General features: G+C 52.4%; 1 protein-coding gene across 1 annotated transcript in view; it reads right to left on the reverse strand.

The window, feature by feature from the left end:
• AP2A2 (adaptor related protein complex 2 subunit alpha 2) overlaps positions 1-20,465 on the reverse strand; it is a 63,546-nt gene extending 43,081 nt beyond the window's left edge. Inside the window, exon 1 of the mRNA XM_070457920.1 lies at positions 20,240-20,465. Coding sequence (XP_070314021.1) covers positions 20,240-20,306 — 67 coding nt within the window. The 5' untranslated portion in view covers positions 20,307-20,465. The remainder of the gene's footprint in view (positions 1-20,239) is intronic.
• Positions 20,466-23,377: the final 2,912 nt, after the last annotated feature.

Here is a 23,377-nt window from a genome sequence, read left to right on the forward strand (position 1 = left end):
GGGAACCAAAGATTGCAGGGAACATTGAGAGCTGCTGTGCCACAGATCAAACCAGCGTGGTCCAGACAAACGCTAACAGTGTGTCTTATTTTAACAACAGAGTGAGACCTAACTGACGTGTCCCACAATTCACTCATCTGACGCACATCACTCAACAGCTTCAAGTACATTCAGAGACATGCATCCATCACCACTGTCTAATTTTGGAAAATGTTCATCTCCGCAAAAAGAAACACCACACCCTCCCACAGTCACCCCCCACCTCTCCCTCCTCGGCCAGGCTCCACTCTTCATCTCCACGGCTTCACCTCCTCTAAATGCTTCACGCGCAAATAACCTGTACATGTTCTTCTGTGGCTAGCTTCCTTCAGCACTTACAAAAGACGCCACGACTGTTTTCAAGGTAGCATGGGTCAGTCCCAAAGTCTGTTCTGTACATCTGTGTCTCTTTTTCTGTTTTGCATATAGGGTTACCGTTACCATCTTTTTTAATTCCATATATATGTGTTAGTATACTGTAATGGCTTACTTCACTCTGTATAATGGGCTCTAGTTTCATCCATCTCATTAGAACTGATTCAAATGAATTCTTTTTAACAGCTGAGTAATATTCCATGGTGTATATGTATCACAGCTTCCTCATCCATTCGTCTGCTGATGGGCACCTAGGTTGCTTCCATGTCCTGGCTATGATAAACAGTGCTGCGATGAACATTGGGGTGCACGTGTCTCTTTCAGATCTGGTTTCCTCAGTGTGTATGCCCAGAAGTGGGATTGCTGGGTCATATGGCAGTTCTATTTCCAGTATTTTAAGAAATCTCCACACTGTTTTCCATAGTGGCTGTACTAATTTGCATTCCCACCAACAGTGTAAGAGGGTTCCCTTTTCTCCACACCCTCTCCAGCATTTATTGCTTATAGACTTTTGGATAGCAGCCATCCTGACTGGCGTGTAATGGTACCTCATTGTGGTTTTGATTTGCATTTCTCTGATAATGAGTGATGTTGAGCATCTTTTCATGTGTTTTTTAGCCATTTGTATGTCTTCCTTGGAGAAATGTCTGTTGAGTTCTTTGGCCCATTTTTTGATTGGGTCATTTATTTTTCTGGAGTTGAGCTGGAGGAGTTGCTTGTATATTTTTGAGATTAATCCTTTGTCTGTTGCTTCATTTGCTATTATTTTCTCCCAATCTGAGGGCTGTCTTTTCACCTTGCTTATAGTTTCCTTTGTTGTGCAAAAGCTTTTAAGTTTTGTTAGGTCCCATTTGTTTATTTTTGCTTTTGTTTCTAATATTCTGGGATGTGGGTCATAGAGGATCCTGCTGTGATTTATGTCAGAGAGTGTTTTGCCTATGTTCTCCTCTAGGAGTTTTATAGTTTCTGGTCTTACGTTTAGATCTTTAATCCATTCTGAGTTTATTTTTGTGTATGGTGTTAGAAAGTGTTCTAGTTTCATTCTTTTACAGGTGGTTGACCAGTTTTCCCAGCACCACTTGTTAAAGAGGTTGTCTTTGTTCCATTGTATATCCTTGCCTCCTTTGTCGAAGATAAGGTGACCATAGGTTCGTGGATTTATCTCTGGGCTTTCTATTCTGCTCCATTGATCTATATTTCTGTCTTGTGCCTGTACCATACTGTCTTGATGACTGTGGCTTTGTAGTATAGTCTGAAGTCAGGCAGGTTGATTCCTCCAGTTCCATTCTTCTTTCTCAAGATTACTTTGGCTATTCGAGGTTTTTTGTATTTCCATACAAATTGTGAAATTATTTGTTCTAGTTCTGTGAAAAATACCGTTGGTAGCTTGATAGGGATTGCATTGAATCTATAGATCGCTTTGGGTAGTATAGCCATTTTGACAATATTGATTCTTCCAATCCATGAACACGGTATATTTCTCCATCTGTTTGTGTCCTCTTTGATTTCTTTCATCAGTGTTTTATAGTTTTCTATGTATAAGTCTTTTGTTTCTTTAGGTAGATATACTCCTAAGTATTTTATTCTTTTTGTTGCAATGGTGAATGGTATCGTTTCCTTAATTTCTCTTTCTGTTTTCTCATTGTTAGTGTATAGGAATGCAAGAGATTTCTGTGTGTTAATTTTATATCCTGCAACTTTACTATATTTGTTGATTAGCTCTAGTAATTTTCTGGTAGAGTCTTTAGGGTTTTCTATGTAGAGGATCATGTCATCTGCAAACAAAGAGAGTTTCACTTCTTCTTTTCCTATCTGGATTCCTTTTACTTCTTTTTCTGCCCTGATTGCTGTGGCCAACACTTCCAAAACTATGTTGAATAGTAGTGTCTACCATCCTTTTGAATGGCATTTCTGCTGCACAATTCCAGCCACTATGAGTAAACAGTGCTTTCCTACTCACGCCCCTGGCAGTTCTGACTCCTGGATCCCAATATCCACCCTGCCTTTCCACTCCTCCTGCCGTGATGCCTGCCATCTCCTCCAGACCAGAGCAATCAATCTAACTGGCTTCCCTGCCTCAAACTTCATCTAAAATCATCCTCTGCATTCAAAATTACTATTCTACTAATAAAAGATAAATTGTAAAGCATCACTCTGCTGTTTAAGACACGTCAACGGCCCCCACCCCACAGAGGAGGTGCATGCGGGCCAGCTCCAGCGGCTGCCACGCTGAGCGCTCCCATCGCGTCCCCCGCCTGCAGGCACGGCTCATTCCGGGACCCCCACAACCCCCGCTGTGTCACGCTGCCACTCACACCCCTCTGTGGCGCTCCTCCTGCTTCCTGCACCCTGCAGCTCAGAAAGGCCGCCCCAGCGTGACCCGCGCCACCACCACGCCTGGCCACCCTCTCCTGACCATCGCCAGCCCTCCCTGAGGAGCTGATTACCCTGGTTTTCACTACTCACCTCACACACTCACCACTCTGGCTACAAGGGCTGGGCCCCTCTAGGGGAAAGGCTGCATCTCATCACCCTCAGCGTTTAGCACACGAGGAAGAACAGCCTCTGCACAAGGTCTCTCCCTGTCTCCCACCTCCAGGACCCCAACCTCACCTCCGATCTACCTTCCTCTGGGCGTGCTCCGCGGCAGCCACGCAACCTCCTGCTGTCTCTTCCACACGCGGACAATCGCCCCACAAAGGCCTCATACCTGCTATCCCCTCCAACAAGGGCATGGCCCAGTGCCTTCCAGCCTGCTCAACTGCTACCTTCAGAGCAAGACCAGCCCTGGCCACCTGGCCTGAAGTGGAGAAGCCACAGCCCCGTGTCCCCCGCCACCTCCTCACCCTCACGTTTCCCTCTTGAATGTCCTGTCTTCGGGCGTATGACACAACTTTTTGTTTCCAACCACCAGAAAGTAAGCTCCGCAGGAGTGGGCAGTTTTGCGTTTTTCAGTCACGGCTATATCCCCGGGTGCCCAGCAGGTGCCCAGTGAGGAATGCACACACCGCTGCGTGTGCCCCATGACAGAAGCAGGTATCCTGCACTCGCAATGGTCCCCAGGGCTTTCATGCGAGTGAGCTAGGAAACAAGTAACGTCACTGATCCCCAGAAGGGCCACCGGAGCAGGTGACGCTCTCACTTCCAGTGGGGAGTTCTCCCGAACGGCTTCCCGGTCCCTGAGCCCATCCTATTGGGGCCTGGTCCACTCTCCTCCAGGACACTCAGCACCTCCACTGCCGCCAGCACGTCCCATCTCGGCTAGAACACCTCCCACCTCCCCACCTCCCACTCAGGCCTCCTCTGAGGCCGAGACCTTCACGTACAGGGGGACTTGTCACTCGCCTGACTCTTCAGCAGCCTCCCACACGACACCTCAGAGAGCGCAGACAGCCTACAGGGAAGGGCCTGCCCTCTACGCTCCGGCGCCCAGGGCTCCCAGGTCCTGGAGCAGGGCCACATTGGTGACTCAGCCCAGCCTGCTCCCCCCAGACCCAGCTCGCGTGCTGTGTCCTCAGAGAGGCCCTCTGTGAACACCCCACCTGACACAGGCTCCCTTCCGTGCTCCACCACGATGACATATATTCTAAAAATATTTCTAGTTTGAAAAGTTTGAGCTCAGGGTTAAAAGTAACTCTTTGAAAAGTCAGGAATCCAAACTCTCCTGACTGATTCATCATCAGCGATTACAGAATCCACTGACATCCCCACAAAGACAGACTTCCATTTACCACGTTCCATCACCAGCAAGAAACTGCCTCAATACCACAGGTCACACCTGTGAGACAGATCCTCCCAAGACCCTGTCGCCCTGCCCTGACCTCTGGGGCCTGGAGCGCTGTGAACGGAGCCCCAGGAAGCAGCTGTTCTGTGAACAGAGAACAAGCCCACCCGCTTGCTGCTCGAGTCAGAAGTAAAGTAGGAGCCACAGAATCCCAGGTTCTCTCAGAAATTCTACTAGAAACTCACATCAAACATGTCTAGTGAGAACCACCCACCCAAACTCAAGTTGACAATAAAAGGTATTATCACTCCACTTAGGAATCAGAGGTAAGAGTACATAAAGTCACATTATTCTTTCCCAATACCTTCCCTCAGGGAGCAATTAATCCATGGCATAAATAATGGCCATTAAGGTGATGAAGGTCCGCATCGTGTGTGTGTGTGTGTGTGTGTGTGTGTAAAATACGAAGGTCGGCATGGTGTGTGTGTGTGTCTGTGTGTGTGTAATATACAAAATTAATCCAAAACTTATTTAAAAGGAGAAAACTATGATGAGAGTGGATACCACCACAATTCTGGACACTGGAAAGAGACCATGGTTATGGACTCAGTCTAACAGAGCAAGCTGGACTCCAGCCGCCCGCAGGAGGAAGGACCCGTGAGAAGCAAGTCTTTGTCAGAGCGCTTGACAGGCTCAGGACCTGAAGGTGCCTTGGGGCGGGGGGAGCCCTGGGGGCTGGGGTGGAAGATTTGCAGGGAGCAGCAGCCGCTCCCACAGCCCGGCCGCCCTAAATCCCAGCAGAAGACAACAGGCTGCCCCCACAAAAGCAGGAACACACAGCTGCAGGCCTGGTGACACCACCACGTGCTCAAGGGAGGCTGAGGAAAGCACAGCTGAGTGACAGACCCCAGAACAGTGAGACACCCCCGCCCAGAACAACCGCAACCCGGCTCCCCATACCCGCCGGGCAGGAAGGGAGCCTGAACTTCTCTGAAGAAGACAGAGATGACAACCGACACGGCTTCCCTCATGAGAAAGAGACCCTCACCCCTCAGCCCACAGCCCACAGCGAGGCCTCTGCCGGAGCCCTACCCGTGCTGGCTATCACTGGTCCATGTGATGACCAGACACTGACCACGAGGCATCCCGGACCATCTCACAGCACAAGCCAGACACGGACAGACACAAACCTACAGAAAGAGAATTCAGACCAAAGGGGCAATGCAGAGGAGGAAACCCCAAAACAGTAGACATTCTCACACAAATAGAAGAAAATACACCTTCAAGAACCAGATGCCAGCAACAAAGCAGCACTCCAACAAGAAAAAGCCGTCGAGGGGAAGGGAAGGATCAGTCGGGAGCCTGGGATTAATGTATACGCGCTGCCATGTATGAAATGGATAACTAAGAAGGACCTACTGTATAGCCCAGCAAACTCAACTCAATATTTTGTAATGACTGATAAGGGAAAAGAATCTTTAAAAAATAGATATACATGTATGTATAACTGAATCACTGTGCTATATACCTGAAACTAACACAACATTGTAAATCAACTATACTTCAATTTAAAAAAGAGAGAAAGCCCTCAAAATATGCAGGAAAGGGAACTCTGTTCCACTGTTGATGGGAAAGGAAACTGGTGCAGCACCTATGGAAAATAGTTACTACATGATCTGGCAATCCCAGTCCTGGACATATACCTAGAAAAAATTATAATTCAAAAAGATACATGACCCCAATGTCCACAGCAGCATTATCTGCAACAGCCAAGACATGGACGCAGCCTAAGTATTCACTGACAGATGACTAGATAAAGAATATATACACTCTTTATGAATATGGTATGGAAGTAAAGTGAAGTGAAAGTCGCTCAGTCGTGTCCGACTCTTTGTGACCCCATGGACTATATAGTCCATGGAATTCTCCAGGCCAGAATACTGGAGTGGGGGTCCTTTCCCTTTTCCAGGGGATCTTCCCAACCCAGGGATTGAATCCAGGTCTCCCGCATTGCAGGCGGATCTTTACCAGCTGAGCCACCAGGGAAGCCCTGAGTATGTCATATTTACATACATATGTATAGATATACACACACACACATGCGTAAGGTACATTCTTTATGAATATGCTGTATAAGTATTTATATATATAACACATACTACTCAGCCATGAAAAGAATGAACTAATGCCATTTGCAGCAACATGAATACTGAGATTATCATAGCAAGTGAAGTCAAACAGAAAAAGAAAAATTTCATATGATATCACTTATATGTGGAATCTAAAATAATACAAACGAACTTATTTATAAAACAAAAACAGAACTTCTTTGGTGGTACACTGGATAAGAATCTGCCTGCCAAAGCAGAGGACAAGAGTTCAATCTCTGGTCCAGGAAGATTCCAGATGCTGCGGAGCAGCTAAGCCCACACCACAGGTGCTGAGCCCGCGCCACGGCCCGCAAGCCCCGACTCCCGAGCCCCGACTCCTGAGCCCGCGCCACAGCCTGTGAGCCCCAACTCCTAAGCCCCGACTCCTGAGCCCATGCCGCGGTCTGCGAGCCCCGACTCCCGAGCCCACGCCGCGGTCTGCAAGCCCCGACTCCCGAGCCCACGCCGCGGTCTGCGAGCCCCGACTCCCGAGCCTGCGCCGCGGTCTGCGAGCCCCGACTCCCGAGCCCTGACTCCCGAGCCCACGCTGTGGTCTGCGAGCCCCGACTCCCGAGCCCCAACTCCCGAGCCCAAGCCGCAGTCTGCGAGCCCCGACTCCCGAGCACCGACTCCTGAGCCCACGCTGCGGCCTGCAAGCCCCAACTCCCGAGCCCACGCCGCGGTCTGCGAGCCCCGACTCCCGAGCCCGCGCCGCGGTCTGCGAGCCCCGACTCCCGAGCCCTGACTCCCGAGCCCACGCCGCGGTCTGCGAGCCCCGACTCCCGAGCCCGCGCCGCGGTCTGCGAGCCCCGACTCCCGAGCCCTGACTCCCGAGCCCACGCTGTGGTCTGCGAGCCCCGACTCCCGAGCCTGCATCCTGCGCACGAGAGCCTGTGCTCCTCAACCAGAGAAGCCACTGCAGTGAGAGCTGCGCACAGCAACAAAGGCCCCGCAGAGCCAAAAACAAATAAATAAAATAAATGAATGCTTTCTGAGAAGTCAGACCATTATCATTCTCAGCTAAGAATAATATTTTCAGAGAGTAATTAAACACTATAGATGAATTAAATTAAAAACCATAGCAACCTAGATGCCCATCAGCAGACAAATGGATAAGGAAGCTGTGGTACATATACACCATGGAATATTACTCAGCCATTAAAAAGAATTCATTTGAATCAGTTCTAATGAGATGGATGAAACTGGAGCCCATTATACAGAGTGAAGTAAGCCAGAAAGATAAACACCAATACAGTATACTAATGCATATATATGGAATTTTAAAAGATGGGAATGATAACCCTATATGCAAAACAGAAAAAGAGACACAGATGTATAGAACAAACTTTTGGACTCTGTGGGAGAAGGCGAGGGTGGGATGATCTGAGAGAATAGCATTGAAACATGTATACTATGAAGTGTGAATCAAATCGCCAGCCCAGGTTGGATGCATGAGACAAGTGATCAGGGCTAGTGCACTGGAAGATTCAGAGGGATGGGATGGGGAGGGAGGTGGGAGGGGGGATCAGGATGGGGAACACATGTAAATCCATGGCTGATTCATGTCAATGTATGGCAAAAACCACTACAATATTGTAAAGTAATTAGCCTCCAACTAATAAAATAAATGGGAAAAAAAAAAAAAAAACTGTGACACATCAGAGCATGGGAAAAGGAAAGCTTAGGTAAGTTAATTCCTCATCCACAGTAAGAAGTCAATAAATAATGGCTAAATGGAGAAAAACACCCATGACTGATATGCAATTTAGCATATAATTTAGAATAAGTAATCACATTTTTTTAAGTAAATATCAGAAGAGATGGCTGTAAAATGAAAATAATTGACTTAAGTTTAGGAATGAGGAAATGGGGTGAGGGTCAACTGTTTTATAATTTAACGGGATGGCAACCCACTCCAGAGTGCTTGCCTGGGGAATTCCATGGACAGAGGAACCTGGCGGGCTACAGTCCATGGGGTCAATAAGAGTCAAGACATAAATGAGTGACTAACCCTTTCTTAAACTATATCCTTGATTTTGTTTTTCATTTCTTTAAACATTTATTTAGGGACAAGTAAATAGCAAAAATTAATATAATTGGGAAGATCTGCCCAAATACCTACTATGACACTACTCCCTCCCCTCCATACAGGATGAATGAGCTCCACAACCCTAACTGTGGCGCCTTAGAAGATCTGGTCCCCCAGAGTCGCCGCTCCAACAGTCACACTCCCCACGCTCCACAGCAGGGACCCCCATCCTCGCAGCTCTAGTGGGCAACTAGATCAGGCGAGCAAATTCTGAGCCCCACCGCCCTGCCCAGGCACTACGACCCACTCTCTCTGCCCTTCTCAGCCCTCACCCCATCCCAGCCAGTCCCCACCCATCAGGTAAACCGCACCTGACCCGCCTCCTCTATCGGAGCACTTGCTGGCAAAACAGCTCCCCTTCCGCCCTGGCCTGTCATTCCTGGTCTACCTCCCCACCCCCTAGAGGTCCTCATCTTTCTCACCTGGCCCAGAGGCTCCTAACCGTCTTCCCTCCTGTCTCCCCAAAGCCAAGTCCTTCCTCTGCTCACCTGCCCTGGCTCAGCTACAAGATCCTGCCACAAACCCCCACCCTCCTCCGGCTCTGAAGAGCAGGCACAGCGGCCTCCCCACCCACCCACCAGCATTCCAAGGAACCTGACCCCCAGCCTCCCGACCCACACTGCAAGCCCCTTCTATTTTCCCCTACGTTCCCCTCAACACAGTGTGTGTGCACGCATGTTCTGTCACTAAATCGTGTCTGACTCTGCGACCCCAGGGACTGTAGCCCACCAGGCTCCTCTGTCCATGGGATTTCCCAGGCAAGAAGAGTGGAGTGGACCATTTCCTTCTCCAGGGGATCTTCCTGACCCAGGGATCAAACTCCTGTGTCTCCTGCACTGGCAGGTGAATTCTTCACCACTGAGCCACCTGGGCAGCCCCGACACTGAATACAATGCAGTGTATGTTAGCTCACCTGTTTCATGTCCACCGCACTGGGACATAAGCCACACGAGGGCACTCTTGGTCGGCTTTTCTGTTCAATGTATGAGATATGCACCCAGGAATTTGCTGAACAAATGAATTAATCTTAAAAAAGCACTCTTGACCCAATCGTGATAGGCAGAATGCCCCCAAAGACACTCACACCCCAATCCTAGGACCCCATGAGTCTACGGACGTCCTCCTAAACCTGAGGAGCCCTGGGAGACCTGAGGGAGCGGTCAGGGAGACCCAGGTCTGGAGATGGACTGGCTGGGAGGTGCAGGGAAGGGAGCAGGAGAAGAAATGTGGGCGGTCTCCAGGAGGGACTGAGGCTCTGGGAGATGCAGGCCAAACGCCTGCTGCCAGGCTGTGCCCGTTTCCAATCACCAGGAGCGCTGCTGTGCGCTGCAAAAAGGGCGCGCCCATGTCAGAGCAGCCTTCGGGGTCTCCACCTCCTCCCTCCCCTCTCTGCTGCAAAGCTAGGCGGAGACTCCCGTTTCCCAGTTGTTCTGGAAACCGCCCATCAGGCCCCCCTGCCCAGTCCTCTATTGTGACCCCCTGGCCAGCCCTTCTGCCTGGCCCAGGTTGCCTGATGGCTGCGGCACATCTGGAGCTCTGGCCATCCTCCTGGAGAGCTGGCTCAGCAACACCCTGCGGAGGAAAGGTCTGGAGCCCCAGTCGCTTGGGTCTGGGTCCTCAGGGACCATTTCAGGAGCATTGCCTGGGCCTCCTTTGCCTCCACTCCTTTCTCCATAAAACAGGGAGCACCTCAGTACCTGCTGTAAAGTATCACCGTGAAGATCAGCTGTGTAAACAGAGGTAAAGCTTCTGTGACGATCGCCACCCCTTCCATCAGCTTCCAGCTCAGATTCAAGTCTCGTGGTTTAACATGCCACCTACACACTACGCTGCCATCCGCTCACCTCCAAATTCCAGCCTTGGGATCCAAACACACACTCAACATCTCTCCCAAACCTACTGCCATAACAGGGTCAGGATCTACCCTCCCACTTCAGGCAATAAAAATCTGAACAAAATATAGGAAACAATAGTTTTCAGACACTGGACAACAGACTATGGAAGACAGTGGTCACTGAGAGGATACCTCTCAGGTGACTGAGTGGAGAGGAGCCTCACCACTTCCCTGGGGAGGGGGGACCCAAACAGAGCCCTGATCCCCGAGCCCCCCGAAGTGTGGGGCGGGCACAGGAGGCCAGGTGCATTCCTGTGAGAGCAGACTCACAGAATAACGCGGAAATCAGTTCTGTCTACTCTCACAGAATTTAAGTCTCCGAAAGAACAGGGACTGTGTCCCTCCCTTCGGTTACGCACTGAATCCCCGATGCCTAAGACAATGCCCAGCACGCAATGGGCACCAACAGATTTCTCAAATGAACGAATGAATGGAACAATTATGTCAAAAAATACAGTCCAGAAAAACAAAGAAATAAATTTTTAAATACACACCTTCAAAACACCCTTCACTCTTGGAGTTGTATCAAAACTATTACAAAACAACAAGAATGTAATATGAAAAACAATATTTTCTTGGCTACTTATACAGCAGATTTACAGCAGACCTACCGTAAACGGTGCATTGGAGAGCACACATCAGACAAACATCAGCCCCAACAGAGCAGCACCTCGTGTCCCTCTGTGACCAGCTTCCCCAAGACAGTCTGGGAGGCTGTGGACACAGGACCTACAACCCATCCACGGAAGGCAGCCCGAGAAAGGCCAGGCCTCGGGAACTGGACTCGGCAGCACAGACCCGCCGGCCCTCCACGCCTGCTCCACCCTCCGAGCCAGGGAGGCCGGGGTGCTGCCCCAGACGAGGACGACTCAGGCTGCAGGTCAGCGATGAGAGCGCGAAGTCTGGACGGGGAACTGACTGACCGGAAGCCGTGTGCTATCTGACAGGAGCCCCTGAGGCTGTGAGGGGCGAGTCCAGGGCAGGGGCCCACGGAAGGCGCCCTGCAGATGCATTCGAGCCTCCATTCACCACAGGCCGCGGTGCACCCGAGCACCCACCGCATCACCGGAGGCTCCGCTCTCGCAGGCACAGCGAGGGTCAGAAGAAGGTTCTGGTCGGGTAGCACCATGCAAGACACACCCCCCTCACAGTAACCGGCCAGAAAAAGCTGTTTTTCAATAGCAATAAATGCAATCCAAAAGTATTCCAAAATATTCATTTTCTTGCTCTATTTTTCCCACTGTGCTTTAAAAGACTATTCAATATCAATGTAGTCCCCTTTTTCAGTGCTGCTTAAACTGCAACACAAACACGTAATTGCCCTCCCAACCCCACCACAGGAAGGCTGGCCTTAGGAAAAGCAGAGCAGGATCCCCACACGGCGCCTGACCCCACCTTAAGGAGCTCAAGGCGCTCTAAGCACACTGAACGCCGAATCCCCACAGCACCCTTCTGCTGCCATCAGAAGGGACTTTTAAAGGGGAAAAAAGACACTGCAGCGCAAAACAGAAGCCAAGCAACCCAATTTGGATTTGGTCTTCACACTTTTAAGCAATCCTGCTGATGAGGGCCAGTGGAAAGGATCACACAAGGGAAACACCTCAAATACAAGGACGGGTGAACACAAAACCCCTTCAAGTTTCACAGAGTGAGGGAGGGGATAGATGTTTCACTTTCCTTTTTTTTTTTTTGGCCTATGCTGTATGACTTGCAGGATCTGAGTTCCCGGACCAGGGATGTAACCCAGGCCATCGGCAGTGAAAGCACCAAGCTCTTTCTATCCACTGGACTGCTGGGGGATTCCCTCACTGGGTTTAAATTTGAGGAAAAATTAAGACTCCCAGCTGTCTTGGGCCACAATTTGCAAAAGTGAGAAAGAAGAAGGGACAGAATCAGGATCGAACTCCAAGCCCTGGCCAGACGCCCCTGCCTTAATGAGCACGTCCAATCCTCAGCCAGCCACTCCCCCTGCCCAGGGCCAGGAGTGAGCCGGGGAAGAGGGGTCGGCCTCTCTTTCTGGAGCACCGGCCAGTGTGGGCACCTCACTGCCCTCCCTAAACCTGGAGCACCCCCACTCACACAGCCCCCGAAGGCAGACCACTGGCCCACCCCACACTGTGCGCTCCCACGTCTCACCAGCGGCTCCCCCAGCAGCCCCTGAGCCCCCGCCCTTGAGCGCAAGGCAGGCGCTGTGAGCCCAGCAGAGACTGCACCCCAAGGGCACGCGGCATGGGCGAGGCCGAGCCTGCCTCTTCCCTTTCTGGCACTGCACGTTGGCCCCACACCCACGTCGGCCTCCGAGGCACTGCTTTAAGTCAGGCGCTTCCTCCCGACAGGTTCTCTATTCCACGCATCAGGGCATCCCTCACAGCCCTCCCTCCACACAAAAGGCAAGGGCTGACCTCAGCACACAGCCCCAGCTCCCCACCATGAGCTAACACTCACTGCAAGCCAGCCTGAAATTCTCCTCCTAGGCAAACGACGCGCATTGCTTTCCATGACATCTCACCCGTGTCGATTTTCATCCCAAAGTCATGAAGACTGAAGAAGGCCAACGCCAGCGTCAGTGAGCCCAGTTTTGTGGTCTGACGCCTCAGACATCCTGTGACCTAGCGAAAACTGCTCATTTTTTCTTCTAATGAGTATCTCTCAATTCGTTTGGTAAGCTGATGGTGAAGTGACTTCCCTTTCCTCTATGCTGCACCCATGGGAGCTGACAGAAGCCACGGGCTCTCTAACTCCCCCTGTGGGGTCCACCAAGCCCAGTGCCGACCAGAGGGAGGGACGCATCACTGCACACCTTCCCTTCATTTCCTCACACGGAGCAGAATAAGGAGCGAGGACCAGACAGGCTTCAAGGGAAAAAGATGCTCCACAGGGCCTCAGGCAAACACGCAGTGCTCCCAGGCAGACTCGCACTGCCTGCTTTGGGTGCCAAGCACCTGTGACCCTCTATTACTCCCTGTGCCCCCTCCCCAGACCCCCACTCTCCAGCCTGGGGGCTCTCTCAGGGCAAGGACCCACCTCCTCCACCCTGTCTACCTAGTCCCCCAGCTCTGCAGACGCAGAGCAGGAGCTCACCTCCCATGTGTTGTCTGCAAGCACCTCTTGGGCCGGGAGCTTCATACTCAGCTGCTCAGAACCCTAGTGGTGTTTCACACAACAGGCCCAGACGCTACCCTTTAACTGAAACCTGAGGCCCACGCCGTCCAGAACTCAGAACCACTCAGCCTCTCGGAGGAAGCCAGCACATGACCGGGGCCACGGCCCCCACGCATCCCGTTCACCGGGAAGGGACCACCTAGAGCTTCGCGGCAGCACTGCAACCAGACATGTTTGCCATAGACTCACAAAGACTTTCCCTCCTTGGAGCCTCCGAAGCTTTGAAATCCCAACTAAGGGAGGCCGACCTCGCACCCAAGACCTGCAAGTGACATCAGAGGAACGAGAGCCCTGCTGCTCAGAGCTCCCACCAGAGCCCCTCGATCCACTCACAGTAAAGCCAAGTGCCTCTTCCCACCGCACTCCTGAACCTTACCCTCAGGTCTGACCCTGTTTGACTTTTTTAAAGCCAAGAAATGCCACTTAATCCCCAAAAGACGGTCTTTCCAATAATTTCACAACTATAAAATCCTGACACGTTACTGCCAAAAAATAAATAAATGAATGGAGGGAAAATCATTTTAAGAGGAAAGAGAGGTAATGCTGAGTATCTGACCGGAGAATACACTTTTCACCAGGGCACCTCAACATCTCAGAGAGGAAACAGAGAGGAGCCAGGAGGACACAGTGGGGACACAGGGACTTCCTGGAAGCCGCAACGCGGTCAGACCAAAGACTTCCTTCCTCTTCCAGCCTAGAGGTCCGTCCCTTCCCCGAGCCTTGGCACAAACTTGCTAAATCAGTTTCTAAGGAATATAAATTATGCATAAGAGTGCAAAAGGAAATATGCAACAAGAGCACTTTTTTCAAAAAGTCAGCATTTTTTAAATGTACAGACAAGACTAAACTGAACCTTACTTAAAAAAACTTTAAAAAGTTAAAATGCAGACTGACCATCCCTGATTCTGATCTTTACTACTACCCAGGAAAATCAAGTGCCAACCCTATGTTTCATTTTAACATTGAAGTTTTACACTGAATTTAAATTTTCATGTCCAATTTATGACTCATAACAAATGGAATTTTACAAACAAGTAAAATTTTTTAAACTTTAGTCATGCTACAATTCAAAGGAGTGCCCAGTTTCAGCAAAGTTATTAACAACAGAAACGGTGGGGTGGAATCGAGCTCCGTGGTGACCACAGCACAGGGCACTGCCAGTCATCCTCTAGTTAAATCACTGCGCCTGCAGGAAAACCACATGCTTTCTCCAAGAACATGGAAATTGGTTTTGGCCAAATGGCTAATTACATCTGTCCACTTGAATCCCTTCATTTGAGTGAGTGCCAGGAGGAATTAAATAAAAAGCCTCCAAGCACCATGGAAGTGTCTCCACTCATCTGTGCAGCCCTAGCTCCCACCACCTTGTGCGTGGAGGAACAAATGGCTTTTTCCCAGCCACTGCCAACATGATGGGTTCTACGAGAATGAAGTCTCATCGCTTCTCTCCCTCAGCATGGTCCTGGTTACTCTGTAGTCAGTTCTGACATTTTCAGCAGGTTCTACATCTGGAGCAATGTTCTAGAATCAACAAGTCAATCTGTAAAGCTCCTCCGCTGATACTATCATGTGTGCAAAAGCAAACAAAAGTTCCCAAACAACCAAATAAACAGCAAATAGCCATTATTTTACCAGTTTCAGCAGTTCTTTCCTTTTGTTTGCTGTTTGTTGTTTTGGCCACTCCATGCAGCCTGTGGGATCTTAGTCCCTGATCAGGGACAGAACCCGTGCCCCCTGCATTGGGAGGGCAGAGTCTTTTTTTTTTTTTTCCATTTATTTTTATTAGTTGGAGGCTAATTACATCATTACAGTAGTTTTTGTCATACATTGAAATGAATTAGCCATGGATTTACATGTATTCCCCATCCCAGTCCCCCCTCCCACCTCCCTCTCCACCCAATCCCTCTGGGTCTTCCCAGTGCACCAGGCCCGAGCACTTGTCTCATGCACCCAACCTGGGCTGGTGATCTGTTTCACCCTAGATAATATACATGTTTCAATGCTGTTCTCTTGAAACATCCCACCCTCGCCTTCTCCCAGAGTCCACAAGTCTGTTCTATACATCTGAGTCTTTTTCTGTTTTGCATATAGGGTTATCGTTACCATCTTTCTAAATTCCATATATATGTGTTAGTATACTGTAATGGTCTTTATCTTTCTGGCTTACTTCGCTCTGTATAATGGACTCCAGTTTCATCCATCTCATTAGAACTGATTCAAATGAATTCATTTGAATCAGTTCTAATGGGAGGGCAGAGTCTTAACCACTGGACCACCCCTTCTGACTTCAGTGCCTGAGTGGATGGCCCTCCAGGGACTGTGCCAGTGAGAAAGGCCAGCCTCAGCAGGTCACACACTGCACAACATCCTTAAGAGGTGACACAGAGACGGAGAGCACATGAGTGGCTAGGGCAGAGGCTGACCACACGATGTGGCACAAGAAGGCTTTGTGATGATGAAACAGCTCTGTATCTTCTCCGAGGTGGGGTTACATGAAGCTGTACCTGAGGAAACCACAAAGACCTCGGGACTTCTCTGGCAGTCCAGTGGTTAGGACTCCTCACTTTCACTGCGGAGGGCCCTGGTGGGGGAACTAAGAGTCCACAAGCCTTGTGGTGCAGCCAAAAAAAAAAGTACACAGACCTACACACACATACACACACGCCCTCATGCACACGCACATACATCCTGCAGACAACACTTGAGAAATGTGACTACCCTGGGCAGACTGTACCAGCATCAGTTTCTTGGTGTTGAAGCTATACTGTCATGAGAGAGGGGAGACAGCTGAGGCATGCTAGGGCCTCCCTGTCCATTTCTTTGCAACTTCCTATGACTCCATATTTATTTCTAAATAAAGAAATTATTTTGCAACTAGGACTAAATAAAAGGAATAGAATGTTTTTAACAACATATTTAAAAACCATCAAGAGAAACAGTTCATGAACTCCCACACACCTAATTCACTGAGTCAAATTTAGCTGGCTGAAGTCAGTAAGACAGGACCAAGTTAATGTATGAGGCACAGAGCTGGCTTGCTACCTGAGCCACAAAGCTACACGGAGCACCAGGACTCGGGCACCGCTCAGGCCCGGAAGCATTTTGCAGCCAGCCGCCACCTGAGGCAGAGCTCGAGCTAGTTCAGTTCAGTCGCTCAGTCATGTCCGACTCTGCAACCCCATGAACCGCAGCACGCCAGGCCTCCCTGTCCATCACCAATTCCCGGAGTCCACCCAAACCCATGTCCATCGAGTTGGTGATGCCATCCAACCATCTCATCCTCTGTCGTCCCCTTCTCCTTCTGCCCTCAATCTTTCCCAGCATCCCCTTCTCCTCCTGCCCTCAATCTTTCCCAGCATCAGGGTCTTTTCCACTGAGTCAGCTCTTCGCATCAGGTGGCCAAAGTATTGGAATTTCAGCTTCAACATCAGTCCTTCCAATGAATATTCTGGACTGATCTCCTTTAGGATGGACTGGTTGGATCTCCTTGCAGTCCAAGGGACTCTTAAGAGTCTTCTCCAACACCACAGTTCAAAAGCATCAATTCTTTGGTATTCAGCCTTCTTTATAGTCCAACCCTCACATCCTTACATGACCACTGGAAAAACCATAGCCTTGACTAGAAGGACTTTTGTTGGCAAAGTAATGTCCCTGCTTTTTAATATGCTGTCTAGGTTGGTCATAACTTTCCTTCCAAGGAGCAAGTGTCTTTTAATTTCATGGCTGCAATCACCATCTGCAGTGATTTTGGAGCCCAGAAAAATAAAGTCAGCCACTGTGTCCACTGTTTCCCTATCTATTTGCCATGAAGTGATGGGACTGGATGCCATGATCTTAGTTTTCTGAACGTTGAGCTTTAAGCCAACTTTTTCACTCTCCTCTTTCACTTTCATCAAGAGACTCTTTAGTTCTTCCTCAGTTTCTGCCATAAGGGTGATGTCATCTGCATATCTGAGGTTATTGATATTTCTCCCCGCAATCTTGATTCCAGTTTGTGCTTCCTCCAGCCCAGCATTTCTCATGATGTACTCTGCTATAAGTTAAATAAGCAGGGTGACAATATACAGTCTTGACATACTCCTTTTCCTATTTGGAACCAGTCTGTTGTTCCATGTCCAGTTCTAACTGTTGCTTCCTGACCTGCATACAGGTTTCTCAAGAGGCAGGTCAGGTCGTCTGGTATTCCCAATCTCTTTCAGAATTTTCCAGTTTATTGTGATCCTAAAGGGGGACATCTAAAGAGAGACCACATCATGCAGAAAGGTAAAGGAAGCCACAATTTTAGAGCTGAAACACTTCAGTGATACTTCAGCTACACACCCACTGTCCGTGTCTGCGGGGGAGATGGAGCTCTGCGGCTGTGGGTCCAGGTACCCTCTCTGCACAGGGGTCACTCTCATGACAGGAAAGCAGAGCCACAGCAGAGGAAACGGGGACCCCTCACCTGCCACCGAGGGCTCAAGCTCAGAGCAGCTCTGATCAGGCGGCAGGCTCTCAGGTCAGATCTCCTCCCCCTCCCTGCTGTGCCCATGGCTCGCCAGGCCTGGCCAGAACAGGCCCCGGATCACTCCCAGGGGAGAGCTCTGCACTCGCCTACTCAGATACTGGGTGACCATTCCACACGGACACCTCGTGTGGCCCCCACCCTGTGGGGCTTCCAGGGCGGGGCAGGGCTGGGACAGAGAGCAACGAACTGCCCATGCTGTCCTGACAGGAGAGGACAGCCTCGCGGCTGATGAGGGGTAGCAGGAAGGTGTGGTGGGAAAGCTGGTTTTGAGGAGAGGGCCACGTTAAACAGAGGCCTGAGCCCACCCCTGGCCCTCCGAAGGATTAGGCACTTCTTACAGCAGCTCCTTCATTGAAGACACTGTCTAATTCACTGCTTCACGCCAGCTGCTCAGGGCCCAGAGTGGGGATGCCCCCCAGGGCAACAGCTGGAAACATTTCTGGTTGTCGCAACTGAAGCATTTAGAAGGTAGAGGCCACAGGAGAGAGTCACACAAGTGATCAGTCCCAAATGCCACAGGGCAGAGGTGGAGAAAGTCTATCTATACTCAGTCGACAAGCCAAATCCTCACGCTGTGGCAGACCCAGCACAGAACACATCTAGTTAACAGAACTAGTCTACAAAACTGAGAAAAGGGATTTCAAGCTCAATGGCCTGCCCAAAGCAATTTTCTTCCAAAATGAAAGGACAGATGTCAAGGTTAATTTAAGGCAGCTGAGCCCTGGCCCAAGGGTCTCCTGAAGCAGCAACACACCCACACTTAGCTTCACAAGACCCGTTACCACTGCGCAGGTTATCACCTAGAAAATCCCATTACACAGCACAGGAGGACAAAAGGACACTGCCCTACTTGTAAAAGTGCAGACCTCAGCGTGTGTTTCCACATGGATTTCTTGCAGAAAAGGGGAAGGAACAGAAGATCGAATCTTCCCCAGTCTGGGTCCTTCGTCCCAGTGTAAGGAAGTGAGGCGATCAAGGGAGGGCTCCAGACAACAGCACAGGCCAGCAGGTGGTTACACGCATTTTTTAAAAATGTACAGTGAACCTCAACCACTGAAATCTACAAATGTCTGGTGGGTAAAAAATGAGAATTAAAGCCAGACAAGAAACTGGTCTTGTGTGTTTTACTTCTTAATTAAATAAAAGGAAAAGTGAAGTCGCTCAGTCATGACCAACTCCTTGTGACCCCATGGACTGTAGCCTGCCAGCCTCCTCCACCCACTGGATTTTCCAGGCAAGAACAGTGGAGTGGGTTGCCATTTCCTTCGCCAGAGGACCTTCCTGACCCAGGGATCGAACCCTGGTCTCCCACACCACAGGCAGACTCTACCATCTGAGCCACAGGGAAGCCCAAACGAAGGGAACATTACCTGAAAATCAACAGGAGTTTCTGCACACCAAAGTTAAATGTATTGGTGGACGAACGGTGCACCCCCGCCTCCGGCCGTGTTCACCTTTCCGTGCGGATTTTTCCACGCTGTGAGGGGCACACGTCGCTGAGAACGCGGTCCCTGACCGAAGACAGCGGGCAGAGCAGCATTTCCCCTAGGCCATCCCACCCCACCGCCCGGGGCCGATTTCCTGGGAACGAGTTACTTTAATCAGGGCCTAACAGGCCGCCAGGACCCGGGTCAAGCAGCTGCTTCCCCGCAAAACGCGGGTTTCGCTACTCCCACTCCCAGTGAAAAATGCACACTATTCTGGAAAACGCTGGGTTAAATGCTCCATTACTAGAAAGACGGCTCGGGGTGACATCATGCTGGGGAGGGGCGGCTTCGCTAGAAGCCCCTCAGCGGAGCCAGGCCCCTCGCGCGGGTGCTGAGCGCTGCCCGCACCCCGGACCCCAGCCCCAACCTCAGGACCCCCGCCCTCCAAGTCCGCGCCCCGGACGCCACCCCCAACCCGAGGACCCCTGCCCGCCAGGTCTGCGCCCGAGCCCAGCCCCAATCCCAGGACCCCCGGCCGGGACCCTAGCCCCAACCTCAGGACCCCCGCCCGCCAGGTCCGCGCCCCGGACCCCACCCCCAACCCCAGGACCCTCGCCCTCCAAGTCCGCGCCCCGGACTCCACCCCCAACCCGAGGACCCCCGCCCGCCAGGTCCGCGCCCCGGACCCCAGCCCCCAACCCCAGGACCCCCGCCCGCCAGGTCCGCGCCCCGACCCCAGCCCCCAACCCCAGGACCCTCGCCCTCCAGGTCCGCTTCCCGGACCCCAGCCCCGGAAGGCCACTGCCGGCCAGCCCTTCACCCCGGCCTGCGCCCCCGCCCCCCGCAGGCCGGTCCGGCGCCCAGCCACTCACAGTTGCGGATATCCGAGATGAAGACCGCCAGGCCCCGCATCCCGTCCCCCTTCGACACGGCCGGCATCTTCGGGCCTGAGGAGCGGCCTGGGCTGGCGGGCCCTGCGAAGGAGAGGGCAGCGGGCCGCAGGAGCGGGAGCCGGGAGGAGCCGCCTCAGCCCAGTCGCCTCAGGCTCCAGCACCTCTGTCGGGGCCGCCGCGCGCGCGCGCGCACGCACGCACGCTCGCTCGCGCGGCGACCGACGGCGGCCGGGCGCGGGGGGCGAGCACGTCGGCAGCGGGGGCGAGCACGTCGGCAGCGGGCGTGCACGGCCGGGCAGCGGCCCCGGGAGACCTGCGCCGCGGGAGAGCCCGGCGGAGGCGGGCGAGCGCGGGCCTCCGCAGCCGCGCGACTCGCTCCCGCAGAATCCTCACCGCCCGACCCCCCGCCAGGAACCCCCCCCCCCCGCCAGCCGCCGCCCCGCCTCCGCCCACCCTCTCACCGCCCTCCCCGCCCTGCTCTGGGGGCGCTTGCCGCCGGCCTCCCGCGGGGGACCCGTCCCCACCCAGAGCTCCGGGGCCAGCTGTCCATCACCCGGCCTTCCGGAGCCGGCCCATCTCTTTACAAAGAGGAGACTGAGCCCTGAAGAGACGGCTTCCCCCCACTCCTTGACAGCACCAGGGGACCACGGCTCAGTCTTGAATCCAGTTCCTTGGTAACCAACCGCACCTTTTGCCACTGTTGCCGCCACGCAACTCCGCAGCCTAGGGAGGTGGAGGTGAGGACCAGGACCCACCCGTCGTGCACTGCAGGGGCCTTAGCAGGCAGAGACCCCCAGGAGTTTGTCTGGAGAGCAGGTGGCCCTGCCAAGCTCTCCTTCACGAAGTGGGATGGCTCTGAAGAGGATCCTTCCTCGTCTGGGGTTATCCAGGCCCTGTAACCTGTGTCTGTCTGGAGAGAGGTTCCAATGCCACAGCCCAGACCCACCCCGGCTCACTTCCCAGTAAGTGGCCGGCCCCTGATGGACCTTGGCTAGGAGAACAAGGGGCAGGTTCCCTCCCGTGGACCAAGGACCCAAGCTCTTGTCCTGGGACTCCTGGGGGAAGCCAGAACCTGTGGAGACCCGTATCCATATGAGGCAGCAATTTCACCACCTTCCAAAACTTCCAAAGGGCGGGGCCCGCAGAGGGCTTCCTGAAGGAGAGACCCCCTAGGGCCTGCTTCCCCAGGCCATGAGATAACCCTACCACAGCTAGGCCAGGGGACTCAGGCGAGGAGAACATGACCCACCTCTGGCAGCCATTCACAGGCCAGGGCAGTGCCAAGAGGCTGCAGGGGCTCATGCGGGGCATGGACAGATGGCAAACTCAGCCCGCAGTAGAGGGGCTTCTTGGAGGACAGGCTTAGAGATGGACAGGCATCACACCTCTCTCAGTGCTGACCCTGGGCTTCCTACACCTCCTGGGATCCCTACACGAGTGTGTATGTTGGTGGGGCGGGGGGAGGGGGGGGGTCAGTGTCCAGAGACTGATACGACACGCCACTGGCCATGAGAAAGACCCCAGCCTTCTGCTTCCTGCCGCGCCTTCACCTGCCTGTCAGGTCACTTAACCTTTCAGCAACATGCAGGGCTCCGTTTCTTGGGCTGTGTGAACTGGACCAGCCAGTGCTGGTTCCCAGGCCCTCCTCATTCCGCGGCCGGTGGGAGCTGGAGGCCCTTGCATTCTGAAGGAGAAACAAAGGCGGGGGAGCCCAGAGCCGGGGCCCGTGGTATCCAGAGTCATCCTGCTTGTACCTGGGCCTGTCAGTTTTACGAGTGACCCAGTTTCCTTCCCATAATGTCTGGAGGGGGTTGCTGACAACAACCTTCCAGAAAATTGGAGTTGGCATCCTGGCCCAGACAGGAGTGGAGGTCCAAGCAGCCCTGCGTGTTCGGGGACAAGATGTGGTGTCCTGGGCCCTCGTGGCCCCCTGTGCTCACCAGGAATGATTGCTCAGCCAGGCTCCAGGGACTGAGCACAATCCCCTGGCTTGGCCTGCAGGCAAGGCATGAGGAATTCAAGAACTCTGTGGTGGGTGGGGACTTTGAAGGAAGCCAGACCACCTGGAGGACAGAGATGAGCTCCAGCCCCTGACTGCTCATCTCAGGGAGGTGGGAACCTGCCTGTGGTGGCCCGTCTCCTCTCTCGTAGCAGTTAAACACCCCAGAGTCACACACAGCAGATTGGGGTTGTTGTGAAAAAGACATGGAAGGTGAACCTGTGGCCTCCCCGACTGGGGCCCAGGGAAGGTGGGTGGGGGGGTGGGGCAGCCCAGGCAATGCCAAGCCCTATTCTCCAGGAGCCCTGTCACCCTCCACAGCCCTTTTCCCCTCATTAGACAACGTTGTCCCCACACTTGAAGACCCAGTCATGACATCCCTTGAAGAGGTTACTTTGTAGGAGAAAAGTCAGTTCCCCCCAAATCCCCCTGACCCAGCCCCATCCCGAGACCTGGGAGAGTGAGGTCCCAACACACAGTCACACCCGATGCAAAGGCTTGGCCTCCAGGAGAACTGCAGGAAGCTGAGTGTCGGGAGAACTCTGCAGAATGTGTGCAGGATGGATTCTGAGAGAGCAGACCAATCCCAAGGGGCACTCGGTGATCTGGGTCACGTGAGTCTGCCTGGGCAGTTGAGGGTCTGGAAGCTGGACTCGGTGGCCCCATGTTAAAACAGGGTCGAGATGCTTGAAATTCCTGCATATGATCTAGAGAAAGGAACTCAGCGCTGTGCTCTCTCCCAGTTCTGGAGGCTGGATGCTGTTGATCAAGGTGTCAGCGGGCTGGTTCCTTCGAGGCTGAGACTGAGGATCTGGTCCAGACTTCTGTCCTTGGCCTATTGACAGCCGTCTTCAGTCTGTGTCTCTCATACCATCTTCCCTCGACACTTGTCTGTGTCCAAATTTCCCCTTTTTACAAAGACACTCATCATACTGGACCAGGGACCAAGTATGAACTCCACGGTCCCATCAGAGCTACGGGGACTGAGGACTTCCGCATGTGAAACTTAATAGGACATAATTCAACCCAGGACAGATGGTGACATGAGCACTTTTAGAGACCTGATTTTGAACCCCTGCCCCTCCTTTTCCATTCTCCTACCTGGAGCACGGTTCTGA

Source organism: Odocoileus virginianus, chromosome 28, assembly GCF_023699985.2.
Source record: "Odocoileus virginianus isolate 20LAN1187 ecotype Illinois chromosome 28, Ovbor_1.2, whole genome shotgun sequence".
In the NCBI taxonomy this organism is placed as follows: Eukaryota; Metazoa; Chordata; class Mammalia; order Artiodactyla; family Cervidae; genus Odocoileus; species Odocoileus virginianus.